The 15383-nt window shown below is 41.2% G+C and overlaps 1 protein-coding gene across 1 annotated transcript in view; it reads left to right on the forward strand.

Annotated features, from left to right (window-relative positions):
* Positions 1-3245, forward strand: part of SMC5 (structural maintenance of chromosomes 5) — a 49535-nt gene extending 46290 nt beyond the window's left edge. The window contains exons 23-24 of the mRNA XM_050913524.1: positions 11-106; positions 2911-3245. Of these exons, the coding sequence (XP_050769481.1) occupies positions 11-106; positions 2911-3051 (237 nt within the window). The 3' untranslated portion in view covers positions 3052-3245. The remainder of the gene's footprint in view (positions 1-10; positions 107-2910) is intronic.
* Positions 3246-15383: the final 12138 nt, after the last annotated feature.

The following is a 15383-nucleotide window of genomic DNA, read 5'->3' on the forward strand; positions in this document are numbered from 1 at the left end:
TTTCTTTTAGGGAATGGATCCAATGAATGAAAGAAGAGTTTTTGAAATGGTTGTGAAAACTGCTTGTAAAGAAAGCACGTCTCAGTACTTCTTTATTACACCAAAGGTGCGTGGCAGAAAATGAAATTGAAAGTTTAATGCGTATGAGAGTTGAGTTTTTTGTGATAATATCACTATAAACACTGTATAACTTATCTCTGTTTTACCTAAGAACGTAATGTTAAAGGGTAACTGTGAGAGAGTTTGCCCATTTTAAGGAGAGTCCTGGCAGGAATTCAGACAACGTATTACAAGGCTCATCTCATCATAAACACATTCTGGAATTGTGGCCTCTGTGGAAGTATCACAGGTTAACCACCAGTGGATAGGGGTACTGTGTAACAAGGCTGTCAAATGTAATGCCTCTAGCTCACAGAGAATTGGGATTATAGCAGAGACCAACTTCCAAACAGGTCAGATACTGATATTGGAACAGGCTAGTGCTGCTGACGTCAGAAGAACTCGAGGAGTCCCACATTAATGGAGGAAAACTATTCAAGTAATAATCTGAGACTTAAAAGCTCAGAAAAAGTCAGTGCTATGCTCCGTGGAGAATGGCTTGAAGAGGACTTTTCAGTCAAGAATGACCAGTGCTTAGTTGTGCTCTTCCATTAAAAAAAAATTATAATTGACTTACTACGTAATGCGGTGATGTGATGCTGTGGCTTGAAAGGACTAGTAAGTAGGGTGGCTGTTCACCTGCACCTTTAGCAGAGGCTAATGTTGTGTTCAACTTGATCCAAGACAGATTGAACCAGTAAAAGGTTACTTGTACACCAAGGAGGCAAGCGTTCAGTAATGGGCTGTACGCTTTTTATTAACATGTCAGTTCTCCTGCATCCTGTACTTCACTGCATTTTAGAAAATCTGGCTGGTATGTGCTATTCTTTTCTGTAAATAGCAGTTTTCTGAGAAAAGCTACCTACAGCATTTACCTGACTGGGAGCAGGAGGAAGGTGATGCTTGTTGTTCCTTCTGATCTTGCAGTATTCTTACTTCTACACAGTTTGGTCGTTTCCTGTCCACATTACTTCTTTTTTGTTGTGTGTGTTATCTGTCCCCTTTTGTCTTCTTGTGATTTCTCTCCTTATTGGATCTGCTTTTCTGTGCTGTCTCCTACTTTGAGAAATAAGAAATTAGTTTGGTGTTGAAAGGATAGAGATAGCTCTACTAACTATAATGCTTCCCGCATATAAGGAACTGTAGAAGATGACTATCTAGGGTTCAGAGTCTGTTTTAAAAGTTGTGCTCATTGTCAAATTACTAAGAATAGAGAAGGGGGGAAATCGAGCGTGCAGAGCTAACCAGAAAGATCAGAGTAAAAATGAGAAAGCAGAAGTAAGAAATTTCAGAGGCTTAAAAAAAAAAAGTCCATTTAACATTATGGTAAGAGGAAGATCAAGGAATGTGTTGCACCACTATTCAGCAGCAAGAGATGGCGTTATGAAGGTATTTCTTTCTTCTCCACGCCCCTGCAGGTAGGTGATCACCACAGTTAACATAGTGAAGTTGTAATGGCGTACCACAAAGAACATTATGGAGATAGCACTTCATGTAAAGGTTTTAGCCCATGAGATAGTTTGAGTAGGCTGCATCAGAGGATAATTAAAAGATAATATACAGAGTAGGCTTAGGAGAAAGCCAGACTTTGCTGTTCCAGTGGCTTACCTGCAGTTCCTGAGCCTACACTATATGTCATCACTTACTAGAAAGCAAGTATGTAATCACATACTAGAAAGTATGACAAATTGTCATACCAAGCTAAGTTCCATGTATGTATCCAGTGGATACTGGAAAAATTGTTATCGTGGGTTTTTTCAGTATGTTGACACTTTCCCCAGCTGTATTTTTAAGCAAGCTACAGAGGGGAAGAGGTATAGATTAATATGCAGTAGAGTTGATTAGGAAAATTGTGTTCTGAATACAATGTATTCCTTAGGAGTGAGTCTTGGGTTTGAAAATCAGTATTTTTAATATCAATCTATGCTGAAACAGATTACATTTATTAAACATGCAGATAATCACCATGTTGGGAGTGAATGCTTCTTTGCTGTAGAACAAGATTAGAATTCAAAACAATCTTAGATTAGGTAACTTTATTTGAAAACAGGATGCATTTCAGCACAGACAAGCATAGGACTCTGTATTTAAGTGGGAAGAATCATCAACAGCATCTGGTCTAACTAAGGCATAAATGCCTGAAGGACTGGGGAGAGAGAAGTTGCTGTGGTTGACAAGTTAAGCATCAGTTGCAAGTAAATTGCTAAAAGTCATCCTGAGCACTGCAACATGCATGACATCTGTCAATCTGCTGGGCTTGTGCCTGACAAGATTTGGACTATGGTAAGTGTCCAGCTTTGGCTGTTACACTTCAGAAAAGTAGTACAGTTGCTGGAGTTACTCCAGAAGACAGCAGTGCAACTTTTAAGAAGTTTTGAAAGTTTTGAGTTTCCACTAACAGAAATTGCTTAGCTCAGAGGAGCACGAGGCTGAAGAGAGACATAATAATTGTGCCCAAGTAACTCTACCTCCTGCCCTGCCCTGGCAAAAAAGGAAAAATAGCCAATATTCTCTGCCCATTGTGGATATGGCAAAAAAGTAATGACCTCATTTGCAGCAAGAAGATACAGATTAGATACGAAGATTTTCTTGTAGTAAGAATAGTGAAGCATGGAAGTTGCCTGAAAAATCAGTGGATTGTCTTTGGGGGGTTTCTAGGAACAAATATATATAATCTGTCAGAAAGGCTATAATCCTGCTATATTGACCTTTTGAGATCTAACGCTTTACGTAGACCTCCTTCACCTTTTTTGGATAATGGGGAACATCTCTTCTAGCTATTTTGACTTTGTTTTTTGTGTTTTTCCCCAGCTCCTGCAGAATCTCACTTACAATGACAAGATGACGGTGTTGTTTGTCTACAATGGACCTTTTATGTTGGAGGCAAACAAATGGAACTTAAAGGCTTTCTGTAGGCGGCGGCGGCGACTTGGAAGGATGGATGAACAGTGATACATATATATATATATATATATAAAAAAAATATACAGTGTTTTTGTAGAACTTTTTGGAACATCTGGCTTTCAAGACTTCAGAGATCGTGAAAGATGAGAACCTGCAGAGAATTGATGATTAAGAACTTTGATTCTTAAAACTTGTGTAAAACAGTAACGGATTTGAAGTACATGATTTTTTTTCAAACCTTTCATAGTGGCCTCTTTCTCCAAAAAACCTACTTTTTCTCAATAGTAGTTTTAAATAAAAAGGAAGTTTCTTGTATTTTGCTGTTTTATCAGTAATGTAGCATCAGAAGTGCAGTTAATTTTTCTAGCTTATACTGGACTAATTCTGTGTCTGATTTTTGGTTGGTTTTTTTCCCCAAAATTGGAATTTGCTTTTGGTAAATAGGTCTTTATTTTTCTAGCAAGTCTCTCTCAGCAAGGAGGCTGACAGTCACGTGTTTTTGAAAAAATGAGCTATTTAGCTTGCAGAAGTAAAACTAAGCAATATATAACTTTTTGTTGGGTTTTTAAGTAAAACTTGACATGTTTTTGGTGATCGATGAAGAAAATAGTCCTGCTGATTTCACATGTAAGTTAAAACCAGGAGGCTTTTTACAAGGGTTCACCTGCATTGGAGTGATTGTATACACAATGGCTTTTCAACAGGTAGCCATAAAATTCATTAGTGGGGTTTTGGCCATAGCTGTTAAGCATTTGAAAGTAGATGTTATCAACAGAATGCTGAATACCTAAAATAAAGTCCCGGTTATTTAGTTAACTATAAAAAAAAACCCCTTAATACTGAATTGTGAAGAGTATGATTTGTAAAGAAATGGAAACTGCGATTGTATGTAAAATGTACGTAAAAATGATTGAGTCCCAGGACACCATCTGAAATTATGCAGTATCCTTGTTTTCACAGGGGGAGTAGCCTTCAACAGAATTTTATACAAAATTTGGTGTCCACTTGGTTTTGAGTGGGAGTTTTTCTTAACAGCATCCTGTCAGTGAACTTTGCCAATGGAATTGATATGTCAGGCTTTTTACATTAGAACGTTAGAAATAAAATAACCCATTGCAAAGTACAAGCTGGGATCTGAAAGGTTTCGGGTATTAAAAGTTAAGTACTGTAATTCTTGTTTTAAATAGATGAGCCTTTAAGGGAATAGAGAACTACACATTCTTATATCGCAGGCCACTGTTGATCAATGGAGCTCTGTCTGACTGTGAAATGAGTTCCTGGAGTAAGTTCCATGAAGATTAGTGTTCATACACAAATATTTGAGAGAAGAACTAAAAGAGTGTGGAAACTCAGGCTGTAGTCCAGGGATTGAGTGGGCCAGCAGAGTATCCTCAACTTAATGGAGGCTACGGGCCTATCTGTCCAGCGTATTGCAAGATCTGGGGTTTAAATGTGTTCTTTGATCTTCAAAATACTTGGCTTCTTGTAACCCTGAACTTTTAAGGTTAATTTTTTTTTAATTGAATGGAAAACCATACATTCTGTTTAGTCTCTGAGGATCACTATATGAAAAGTGCAGTTTGTTTTCAGTGTCTTCATAAGTGAAACTACTTACATGAACATGTCTTGGGACTCAATTCTTCTATGGCTAGACGGCACTGACTATCTATTCTTAATGCTGTCATCTTAGAACTTCGTGGGATTTCTTCCTAGAGTTCAGTTCCTTTCTCATGTTTCAGGCTGAGGTATGAAGTGTAAGTCTGACTTATTTCAAGAGGATGGCACTTCAGATCCTGTCTTCTGGATACGTACCTGCCACACTGCACAAGTGAAGAGGATGATGAGCTTGTGGGTGTTTGCTTTTTCCTTAGAGGTCTGTCAACTGTTGACCGGAGGTCCTGATTTTGACGTATCTGGCTACAATCTTACTATGACACTGTCATTCATATTAGCTTACCCCAGACAGTGTAACGAGCTGCAAAACCATGCCACTGTCATGTTACTGACCAACAGAGCTTCACTATCCAGCAGCTCTGCTAGCTAAAGCCTTCAAAAAAGAACTGTAAAACCAACTTTGTATATAAAAGCAGCCATTGCTATTTGCAGATGGGCTATACAACGTGACTGTGTGCCTCCCATACACATGTTCCCGTTCGTAACCTGCTAATTCGCGTGACAGGTGCATCCTGTCCACGTAGAGAGACCACCTGGCTTAAAAGGAAGTCTTTTGAACTGGATAGAGTATTCAACCATGAAAATCCACAGTGAGTTGCTTAGTGTAGCTACAGCGTTATTTAGCATTCCTTGCCCGTGTATAGGCCCTTCTGTGCTGCCAGCTTTCTTGCTGTTCCTCATGCTTTGATACTGCTATTCAGCTCCTTGGGGACTCTTGCTATAAAACCCCGTGGAATTAATTTCAGTGTAACTTTGAGGAGGGGGGATGAGTAGGAGTTTAGGTTAAATATACATGTAGTATCCAACTTTTCCTGCTGACTAGACAGGACCTCTCAAAAAGGTAGAAGTGGAAAGACCCCCAAATAGTTCTGACAGCTGAAGTATAAATTGAGCTTTCTCCAAAAATAGGCACTTTTCACTGTTGTTTAGACCAGCTGAAGACTGTGGCAAAGATCCTCTTCCACCACCATCTGCAGTTCTGACAAACATCTGTCTCTGCTCATGTATTGAGACAGAGAGAAGCAGTATGGAAATTGTGACTTACTGTGACAAAGAAAAAGATCTTGAGAAACCAAATACTGAAAAGCACTTATAATATCACCTTTTACTGTATTTTATGACTGTAAATGGCACTGGTGCATGTACGTTATTGTTAACTAGGAGAGATTACTTAGTCAGATGAAGCAGCTAACTAAAATGAGGAGGGACCCTTGTACAACTACAGTGCTTTTAGCATGCTTACATGAAGCTTAGGCTTTTATTGGAAAAAGAAGAATAAATGAGGCCTGTTAAGGCTGTTGCTGACTGGGAACATCTATTCTCCAGGCTTTGGATTAGTGGGAGATGATGAGACACACAGGGCTGGTCTGGGCTGCAGGATGCTTACTGAGAAGTACGGTAGGTGCTCTTTAGAGGCCAGGATAGGCACCTGCTCCAGGCCTGATCGCAAATTTTACTTAGAGTTAACACTACTGGAGGCTTTTGTGTATAGTTCATGCCAAGATGCCCCCTCTTTTGTTACTAAGCTCTCTGGCTGATGCTTCCTTTCTAGAAGCTTCTGGACCATCTTCAAACACTGCTTCCTATGGATTGTGGAAACTGACTTGGGTTTCTTCCATGAGCCTGCAGTTACCTGCTTGTTCCCTTAGCAAGGCCTCTTAATTTTCTGAACATCTTTTACTAATAGGCCTTAATTTTCACCTTCCTTGCCCAATTCCCATGCCGTTCCATAGCATCTTCTTGAAAGCAAAGTGTTAGAGCAAACAGATATGTAAGATGTGAAATTTGTCAATCTATTGTACAAACACTTGCATAACATTAACATGTTGTCTAATACTGTCCATGCTGTCCATGCTTAGGCTTTGGATAGTGGGGTTTACCCGGGGGAGGGAAGGAACTGTGAGAAGGAAATCTGTAATTCAAGATGCTCAGTGCTTGCTAAGCTGAGCAGGAGTCCTGTGGCTGTCCCCAGGGGTTGGCTAAGGCACGGTCCCACACAGTGCCTAATTCCTTCTCTTGTCCCTGCACCCCACAACCTGGAATAGCACCGGTGCTGGGGAAGGAGCACCACGCTGAGGTGAAGGCCTATATTGGCTCAGGAATACCTAGTAACTCTACATCAAAATGTATTGTAATTTTATGGAAGTTGTTTTGATGTTGCATGCATCATTTCCCTGTCCTCTCTTTATTTGGCCTGCTTCTTGAAAGGTGCACTGTAGTTTCTTCTGATTTGATTGGCACAATGTCTCATGGGAGGTGCCTGGCAGGAGAGCTACATCACGGGAAGCGGGGGAAACCTTGGCACTCTAGCTTCACTGTAAATAACTCTGAGCCAGAATTACTCTCTTCAGTTCTGAGTCACTAAAACACAATGTCCAAAATAAATTTTCCTAGAACTTTTTGTTACAGAAGCTTTTTTTTCCAGTACCTTACTAATTAAGACTAAAACCAGAATTCAGTACATCATAATTTGGAGAGGAAGGAGATGGGGAAGGGAATTAAATCCACCTCTGCTCCAAGAAAAATCCTCCCCTGTCCCAGCCTGAACGTCTGAAAATCGCAGGAATGTTTCTCTGCTGTTGCACTCACAGACTAGGCTTGCCAAGAGGCACGCTTCTTCTATGAGGCTCAGTGATCCAGCATATTAGGACAGCCTGGATGAAAGGCAGTGTCTTGTATGCAGGGGGTGATTTAGTAGTTACTATGCTTCATTTTACTTCAGCAGAGGCAGAAGGTAAAAGAGGTGATAACCAGCACTATAGCAGCCTACCCACCGACATCCTCTCCTGTGGCTCAGCTCTTTCCCAATGGCGCCATCCCCTCCCAGCACTTCCCATCTCTGCTTTCCACCAAATTCCACCAGTTTTTCTCCACTATTCTTCTGCTCCCTAGTTGCTCTCGAAGTAATTCCCCCATTGTCCAGTCTTCCTTCTGTTGATCTATTACCCCCACGAAGCCAGTGGTTTCTTTGACAGTTGTACTGGTTTTGGCTGGGATAGAGTTAATTTTCTTCACAGTAGCTTGTACGGGGCTATGTTTTGGGTTGTGGCCAGAATACTGTTGGTAACATAGGGATGTTTTAGCTATTGCTGAGCAGTGGTTGCACAGCACCAAGGCCTTTCCTGTTTCTCACGCTGCCCTGCCAGCACAAGAAGTTTAAAAGAAGCTGGGAGGGGACACAGCTGGGACAGCTGACCCCAACTGACCAGAGGGATATCCCATGCCATGTGACATCGTGCTCAGCAGTAAAAGCTGGGGGAAGAAGGAGGAAGGAGGGACATTTGGAGTTACGTCTTCCTAAGTAACGGCTGTGTGTGTTGGAGCCCTGCTTTTCTGGAGAAATGGCTGAACACCTGCCTGCTGATGGGAAGTCGTGAATGAATTCCTTGTTTTGCCTTGCTTGTGCACACGGCTTTTGCTTTCCCTGTTAAACTGTCTTTATCTCAACCCATGAGTTTTCTCACTTTTACCCTTCTGATTCTCTCCCCCATCCCACTGGGGGAGAGTGAGCGAGTGGCTGTCCGGAGCTGAGCTGCCACCCAGGGTTAACCCACAACAACAGTGTATGTTGTCTCAAAACATGACAATATGCATGTCATTGGCTAGAGTTTAGTATTGCAAATGATTTGTATCAGCTATTGCACCTGCAGCTAAATATGCCCAGTGTATATTCATAGAAGAGCAAGGCATCTGCTCGCAGACCGACAACCTCTTTGGGAAGCATGGAGATGAGAACATGGCAAGCAAGCTGGAAGGGAATGACAAAATTCACTTTGTTGGGAATGAGGAACCATGCACAGTAGTGGACAAAGCTGGTTTTGCTAGAAGCAAGAAGGAGGGACCAGGTGATAACTGAGAAGATGGTGGCAGAAGATACCAAGGAGCCTTGGGAAAGAACAGAGAGCAGAAGATGGCACAGATAACGTGCAACATGGATGGCTCAAAATGAATACATGCTTTAAGGTAATCGAGATCATGTAATTTAAAGGGGAAAAGTCTCCAATTCGCCCTTCCCCAGTTTGTAATCAAAGCTGTAGACTGTGAACGTTACGCTGCTTGATCTTGACCGCAATCCACTAACACTGGTTTACCTCAGTTTGGGTCATGTAACAGCTTTTTCATGGACAACAGAGGGTTTTTTGGTTGGTTGGGGTGTTTTTTTGTTGGGGTATTTGTTTGTTTGTTTTTGTTGTTGGTTTTCCTGAAGAATTACAAACACAGAGTAAATCCAAAGCAGATGATCAGCACAAGGAGTGCAAAGGGACTTGCTCTCAGACACCACCAACAGGATCAGCCCCACTCTGTGCTGTTGCAACGATGCTTAAAGGTCTGTTCAGGTGAAAAGCCACTGATGTTATAGTTTTCTATGGGCCCCAGTGGCTGAGGAATCTGGATCCACTTTGTGTCTGCTTCTGAGCCCAATTGTGCTGTTCATGAAGGATTTTTTTGGTCAGAACTTTTGTAGTATTTAAAATACGCTTTGCTGTACAAAATGTACTGGTTTGATGCCAGTATAATTAAAGTGGTACAGCCTCCAGTGTGTATGCCGTTCCTCAAGCACCAGTATTTCACAAACCAGTATGCTCATGAAAAATTATTGGAGTAAGTTATATTGGGAGAATCTCCTTTATTTCAGTTTGAAGGAGTTTACAGTAAGGCTGTCCCTCTCAAAATGTTTCAGTTTAAAAATAATACCCCTGAGAAAAATGGTTCATTGGACATAAGAGCTGAATGTAGCTTAGCTTCTAGGTAAGGCCTGGATTGTCTTTCTCTAGTCCAGTAAAACAGAGGCAGTGATTTACCACCAGCATTGCGTAGACTAATAACACAATTGTGGTTTTCCCTGGCCTTGTGTTTTTTGACAGAGCAGTTATGCATGGCTTTTCATAGGCTTTCAAAAGTCTTTTCTGCTTGGAAATACTATTCAAGGCCACCAAAACAGTGGTTAACAGCAGAAGAGCCCAAACCACTGTATGTGGTCTCTCCAGGGATCTCTCATGTAACTTACATCTGCGTCTCCTGAAACTTCTGCTGCTGTCTTTCTGGCCTCTGCCCATTAGCCAGAAGAGGAAGAAAAGGCCATTTGGAAAGCCCAAGCCTTTTCCATGCACCTTTTTAGCACAATGTCAGGAGGGCTCTGGTACTGTCTGTGCTCTTTGGTTTCTTTCTCCATGCATTCTGAATTCCCATAGGTCTTTCTTGGATCTTGGGATGGTAAGCTGCCCTTATCTACTCAGTGATTCTCCCAGTCCTGTGGTTTACATGCTCCATTTCCTTTGTACCTTGTGTTCAGCTGTGCAGACATCCAGGTGTTGCTTTGATTGGCATTACATGGCCTAAGAGGCAACAGCCAGTACTGAAACAGAGACTGATGGCTTTTGATATGAAAAGCAATAGGATGTTTATCAGTTGTCAACTGTGGGCCACAAGCCAGTAAAAACAGTTGTAGCAACTTCAAAAATACAAGCTGAAAGCAATAGGGACTCTGCTTTCTCTCACCCCAAAAAGCACACATGAGCTCCATATAGAGATACATGAACTGGAAAAATACAGTGTGTAATAATACAGAAATAAGTGTCTATGAAGGATTAGAACTGATGCCAGTGAAGACCTTCCCTTTTTGAAGTGGGAAGATTTCCATAATACCTGTGGAAGTGTTTCAGGAGGTATTTTAGGGGACAGGGAGTTTCTCGGTTGAGGAGAGCATGGCACTGAAAGCATGGTAGCTACAGAATTCTTGCCATTGGGAAAGCTTCACCGGCTTTAAGGCAGTCCCTTAAAGAGGACTTGGGTAAGTACATTGTTCTGACAATTGTGACTTGGCATTAAGTTATTGTTGATGTAATTTGTCAGATATGGCTGGGAGGTGCAAGAAGCTCAACCTGGAAGAGATTTGGTTTCCAAAGCAAAAGCCATTGAAAAAGTAGCAGTTGTTACAGAGCTCTGATGCAGTAAGGAAACCTCACTGACTCCTTAGCCGTCAAAGAGTGAGTGCTGAACAACATTGTTTTAGACGCCCGTGGAGGTGAAAGTCATTCTAGTCACCCTAGCAGGCAGGTTCAGAAAGCCACCCTTGCATGCGGCTTTCTGAACCACTCTGCAGGCATTTGACTGGACTTTTATGGCACGTTTCCCTTCTTCTGTCCTCGGCAGAGAGGAGAAATGAAAATTCACCTTGTAGAAATTGTGCTCTCTGAATCAGTTGGTCTATGTTCAGGGTCATACCTCCCCATGTTGACTATTGAAGTCTGCCAGCATCCACTGGGGTGCACCCAGTCTTCGCATGTCATACCTATTCCAGCCAAAATTTACATCACTCCTGGCAAGACTGTTCTGTAGAATGTATTAGACCTCAGTGATTGGAAACATTCTCCTAAGGCTATGGCCTTTACACTAGGAAGATTTTGGTAGCTGTTCGAATTAGAGCACTATTAGAGCACTAAAGACAAATATTAAAGGGTTTAAGGTGAAGAATAATAAATTTATGGAAAGTCCTTTATGATGGGATTGCAGGGGAACGAGGTCATTGCCACAGGCCTGTGTCCCTTAGTCCTAAAATCAATGACAAGCTAAAAAAAGAAAACCCTATGCTGAGTTTGTTGAATCTGTCCTTTGGCCATCCAAGGCTTTCCGAGGACAGAAAACTCCAACTCAGCATCAAGTCAAATCTGGAGGCTGCTTACAAATTTTGTTCCAGATGCAGATGGCATGCTTCCCCCCTCCGTCTCTGCCTGCATTGCTGGAGGGTTACATGTTCCCATGGGTCCAGGGTCTCATCTTGCAGTCACACCCTAGCACTGTTCCCATGTACCAGGTTAAATTAGTTCATGTAAGTAGTTGCTTTTAGCAACCGTAATGTCAGTGACGGTAAATGTCAGTGAGCGTTTTGGCACAGGGTTCCTTGCCTTTCCCTCCTTCAGAGGCTGAGTGGATGTTTTTTTCCTCCTTACACCAGCAACCCCTCCAAACCCACAGAAATCTCAAGGCAGCAGTGTGGCTGTGCAGGCTGAAGCATCATTAGCTGGTGGAGCAGCTGCACGGTGCGAGGAGGACCACCAGCCTGAGCTCAAAAGCCACTGAGCAATGGGAGAGGGACTTCCCGGGAGCTGGAGCATGCTGGTGAGGGGGGACACTTTTCCCCCACTGCAAGTTGCGTCTCCGTCTCCTTGCAGTAGCAGCAGAAGGAATACCTGTGAAAACTCCTCGGCAAAATAGAGAAACAAGAACCAAGCTAAATAATGACTAGCAACACCAAGACCTTTGAAGCGGGTTCATACACCACTGAACTCATGGATTTCATCATGTGCGGCAGTATTTTTTTCATAATCATTCAGACTGGTTTACATGACCACTGCTTGACTCCAATCACTCAAAACAACATGGGTTTTTTTTTTTATTCTTTTTCTTTATTTGGACAATATATATATACATATGTACAAAAACATCTATGCCTACTTTTTTTTTTTCTTTTCTTTTTTTTACAATTTCATGTGATTTAAAAAACAGGACAGCAAAATAACTTATAAAGGATACGAATACTGTACAAAAATAAAACTGATTAAACTGTTGGAAGTTGGTATTTTACAGTGTTACAGATCACTAGTCTGTAAAACAGCATTTTGAAGTATGTGTCCAGTCTGGTTTATGCTGGGCTAAGTCCATCTGCAAACTGAAAACAGATCTGTAATACAGGTCATGAAAAACTGTTCAAAAAAGAAGTATGTTGTATAGCTATACCTTTAAAGCCATGACTTTTCTACAGTAATGAACTTTCTTAACCAAGGAGAGGAGCTGTCCTAACTTCAGCACTATTAAGTATTTCCAAAATAGTACAACAAGTACATATGGTATTAGAGAACCTGATTTCCCTTTTCTTTTCCAACACTTGCAACACTCTTCAAAACTTAACTTCAAGATGCAAAGAACTAACCTGCAGTTTATTTTATGTGTTAGAGCCATTGTTTGCTTTTACTAAAAGAAAAAAAACCAAAAAACCCCAAATGAACTAAACAATAAAACAAAATCTCCGAACCTGATTATTCCCAAAGTACTCTATTAGTGGTTAATGAATCGCATTAATCCCGTCTGTCCAATGCTGAAATACAGCATACGTTACAGCAAATGGGTTACCGTTTAGGAGGCGTTTTTTTCAGAAACAGGATCTTATCACATGCAATGACGACAGGTGTCTGTACATCTCATTGTCCTGTGGACCAAAGTACCCCCTGCCTGTTGGTTCTTTCAGACTTTGCAGGAACGACGACGTTTCTTTAAATGTGCATTCTACCCCAAGTATGCAAGGTGGAAACGATAAATCTGGCTGTTTACTTCCATGTATCAATTAATCCTGGTAGCTAAGTGACCAAAACATCTACGTACTGATTTAGGAGCTGCTTATCAGCTGTGGCTTCCCACTGTGGTTGATAGGATGTGAGGGTGTCTTATATTTCACAGGATCAGGCCTTAATTTTCCAAGTGCTGCCTTTGTCCTGCAAAACAGCAACAATCCAGCCTGCAGGACAGACCCGAAATTTTGCGTGATCTTCACAGAGCAGAATGAAGATGAATGTGCATGTGCCTTTGAATCTCACTGGGTTACACGTGGCCCTGACCCCATTCAACAAGGCAGCATTAACAGTACTGGTAAGCAGAACACTTTCTGTATTTCCAGATCAATAGAAATACCGAGGCTACCTATTTTTGTTAGGAAGAACGTTATGTCCCTACGACTCAATTTGGACACCAGAAATTAAAGTTTGGTTTCTAAATAAATGTTTCAAAAAGCTGAAACAGAGGTAGAAAGTGTGCTTGGTTTCCTGATGTCTTCACTGAAGAAAACACATCCCTTTTTATTCCACAGACTGCTCAATATCCCTAATGCCTTAAAAGCAGTTCTCTTCACATAGACGGAATTTATCATGAACTACACAGGTAAAAACACTATATGCAAACTGATTTCTAAAGCTGAAAGCCTTACACAACTGTAGAAGAAAACACTCCGAGTTCATTTTTTTAATGTTTGTTTCTAGGAAGCAAGCTTTTTATCAGGTAAAACAATAAGATACTGTAATTGCAGGTGTACTAACAAGATTTTTTATGTACAGAATTTTACAAGATGACCTAAATTCATCTGCAGTGGAAACACTTTGGTTTCAGTGTGATTACTCACGAGATGAATTTGGCCCTAAGTCTCTATAGTAGGGCTCCACCTCCCCTTCCTCTTCTGGAGGAAGGGGTAAAAACCAAACAGGAGAAGAATGTTTCTGGAAAAAATAATGTGTAAACAGAATTCTCCCCCCTTTATGCAGCTGGGGAGGGAAAAAAAAAATCACTGATAATCTCTTACAGTTCATGCTTTTAACACACACACAAAAAAAGAAATACTCAGCTAATGACCACAACTTAAAGTTTTCCTTCAGTGATCAATTTGCTCCTCTTAAAGAGCAAAAAATAGCTTTAAAATAAAAGTAATATTGCCTTTATCAGTGTTTGACGTGCCATGCATGACACAGGTACAATGCGAAGTACCAAGAGAAGCTTATGTCATAAGGAGTATTACGACACCTTCTGTGCTGTATTTCCAATTAGCTCATGGTTTTCCGCCATACTCTACAGAAACAGCGATCAAGAAACACAGGAGCCCTTCCGAAGTGCTCCTTACAATAATTTCAGCTGTTTCCATTAGCAGAGTGCTCTTAAGGAAAGGTCTACTCTCTCCATAAGCACACACAACTCCCATAGGACTCCGCAGGAGTTAGGCAAGGATATGAAGAGAATAAATCTTTAAGGCAAGTGTAGGAAGAGAAAAAGCCTTTAAAAAAGCAGCAGTTTATAAAGATGGTAGCTGCTGTTATGCATCCATTCAAACAAAACACAGCAGAATAAAGCACTGTTAGTGGCATTTCTATAGTACAGTACTGTATTTATTGACAAATTAAAAGTATAGGATCAACTGAGAGATGTATGCTTCTGCTCCCACGCCCCCACCACATTATCTAGGCTGACTTGTATTTTTCCAGGTAAGTGAATAACAGAGCTAAATACACATATGGTCAGAAAACGACTGAGTTGTTGTGGGTTTTTTTTGCTTTAAGTGTCTTCTTGAATTATGCATGTTTTTACTGGAAAAGCGCAGCTTATATTCAAAAGTATAGTTAATACAAAGAAAAATTAAAAAGACCCATTTACTTTAATGGGCCTTCTTGAGTATAAATTCACCTTATCTCTATCAATCAGACACTATTAGTAACATATGTAATGTTTCTCTTAACAGTCTCTTTAAATGCAGGATCGTTCTGAGACACAGGTAAACCCACCTCTATGATGTGCTATGGAGTTTTTATCTGAGAGTTATTTATGTGACTCGGAAAGCGGTTTTACTCGACAAACTCTAAATACAAGCAGCATTACACTGTTCAACAAAACATGTTCATGACACAGCAATTACGAAGACCCTGGGGTCACGCTACTGTGGCGGCACAGGCCAGACCATCCCATCAGATGTTATGTACACCAGCATCAATGCTTCACGTTAGAGGTGGCGGTCACCTCCTCTGCTGACCATCCCTTCCCTCCTCTCACCCCGCAGTCCACTCGCTCCAGACCGCTGTTCCCAGCCCAGGGTGGGGAGGTGGAGGACGGGGAGGGAGCGGGGCACGGAGTCCTTTTTTTTTTTTTTTCTTTTTCTTCTTTTTTTGAACGTCGGC

This window comes from Gymnogyps californianus, chromosome Z, assembly GCF_018139145.2.
Source record: "Gymnogyps californianus isolate 813 chromosome Z, ASM1813914v2, whole genome shotgun sequence".
NCBI lineage: Eukaryota > Metazoa > Chordata > Aves > Accipitriformes > Cathartidae > Gymnogyps > Gymnogyps californianus.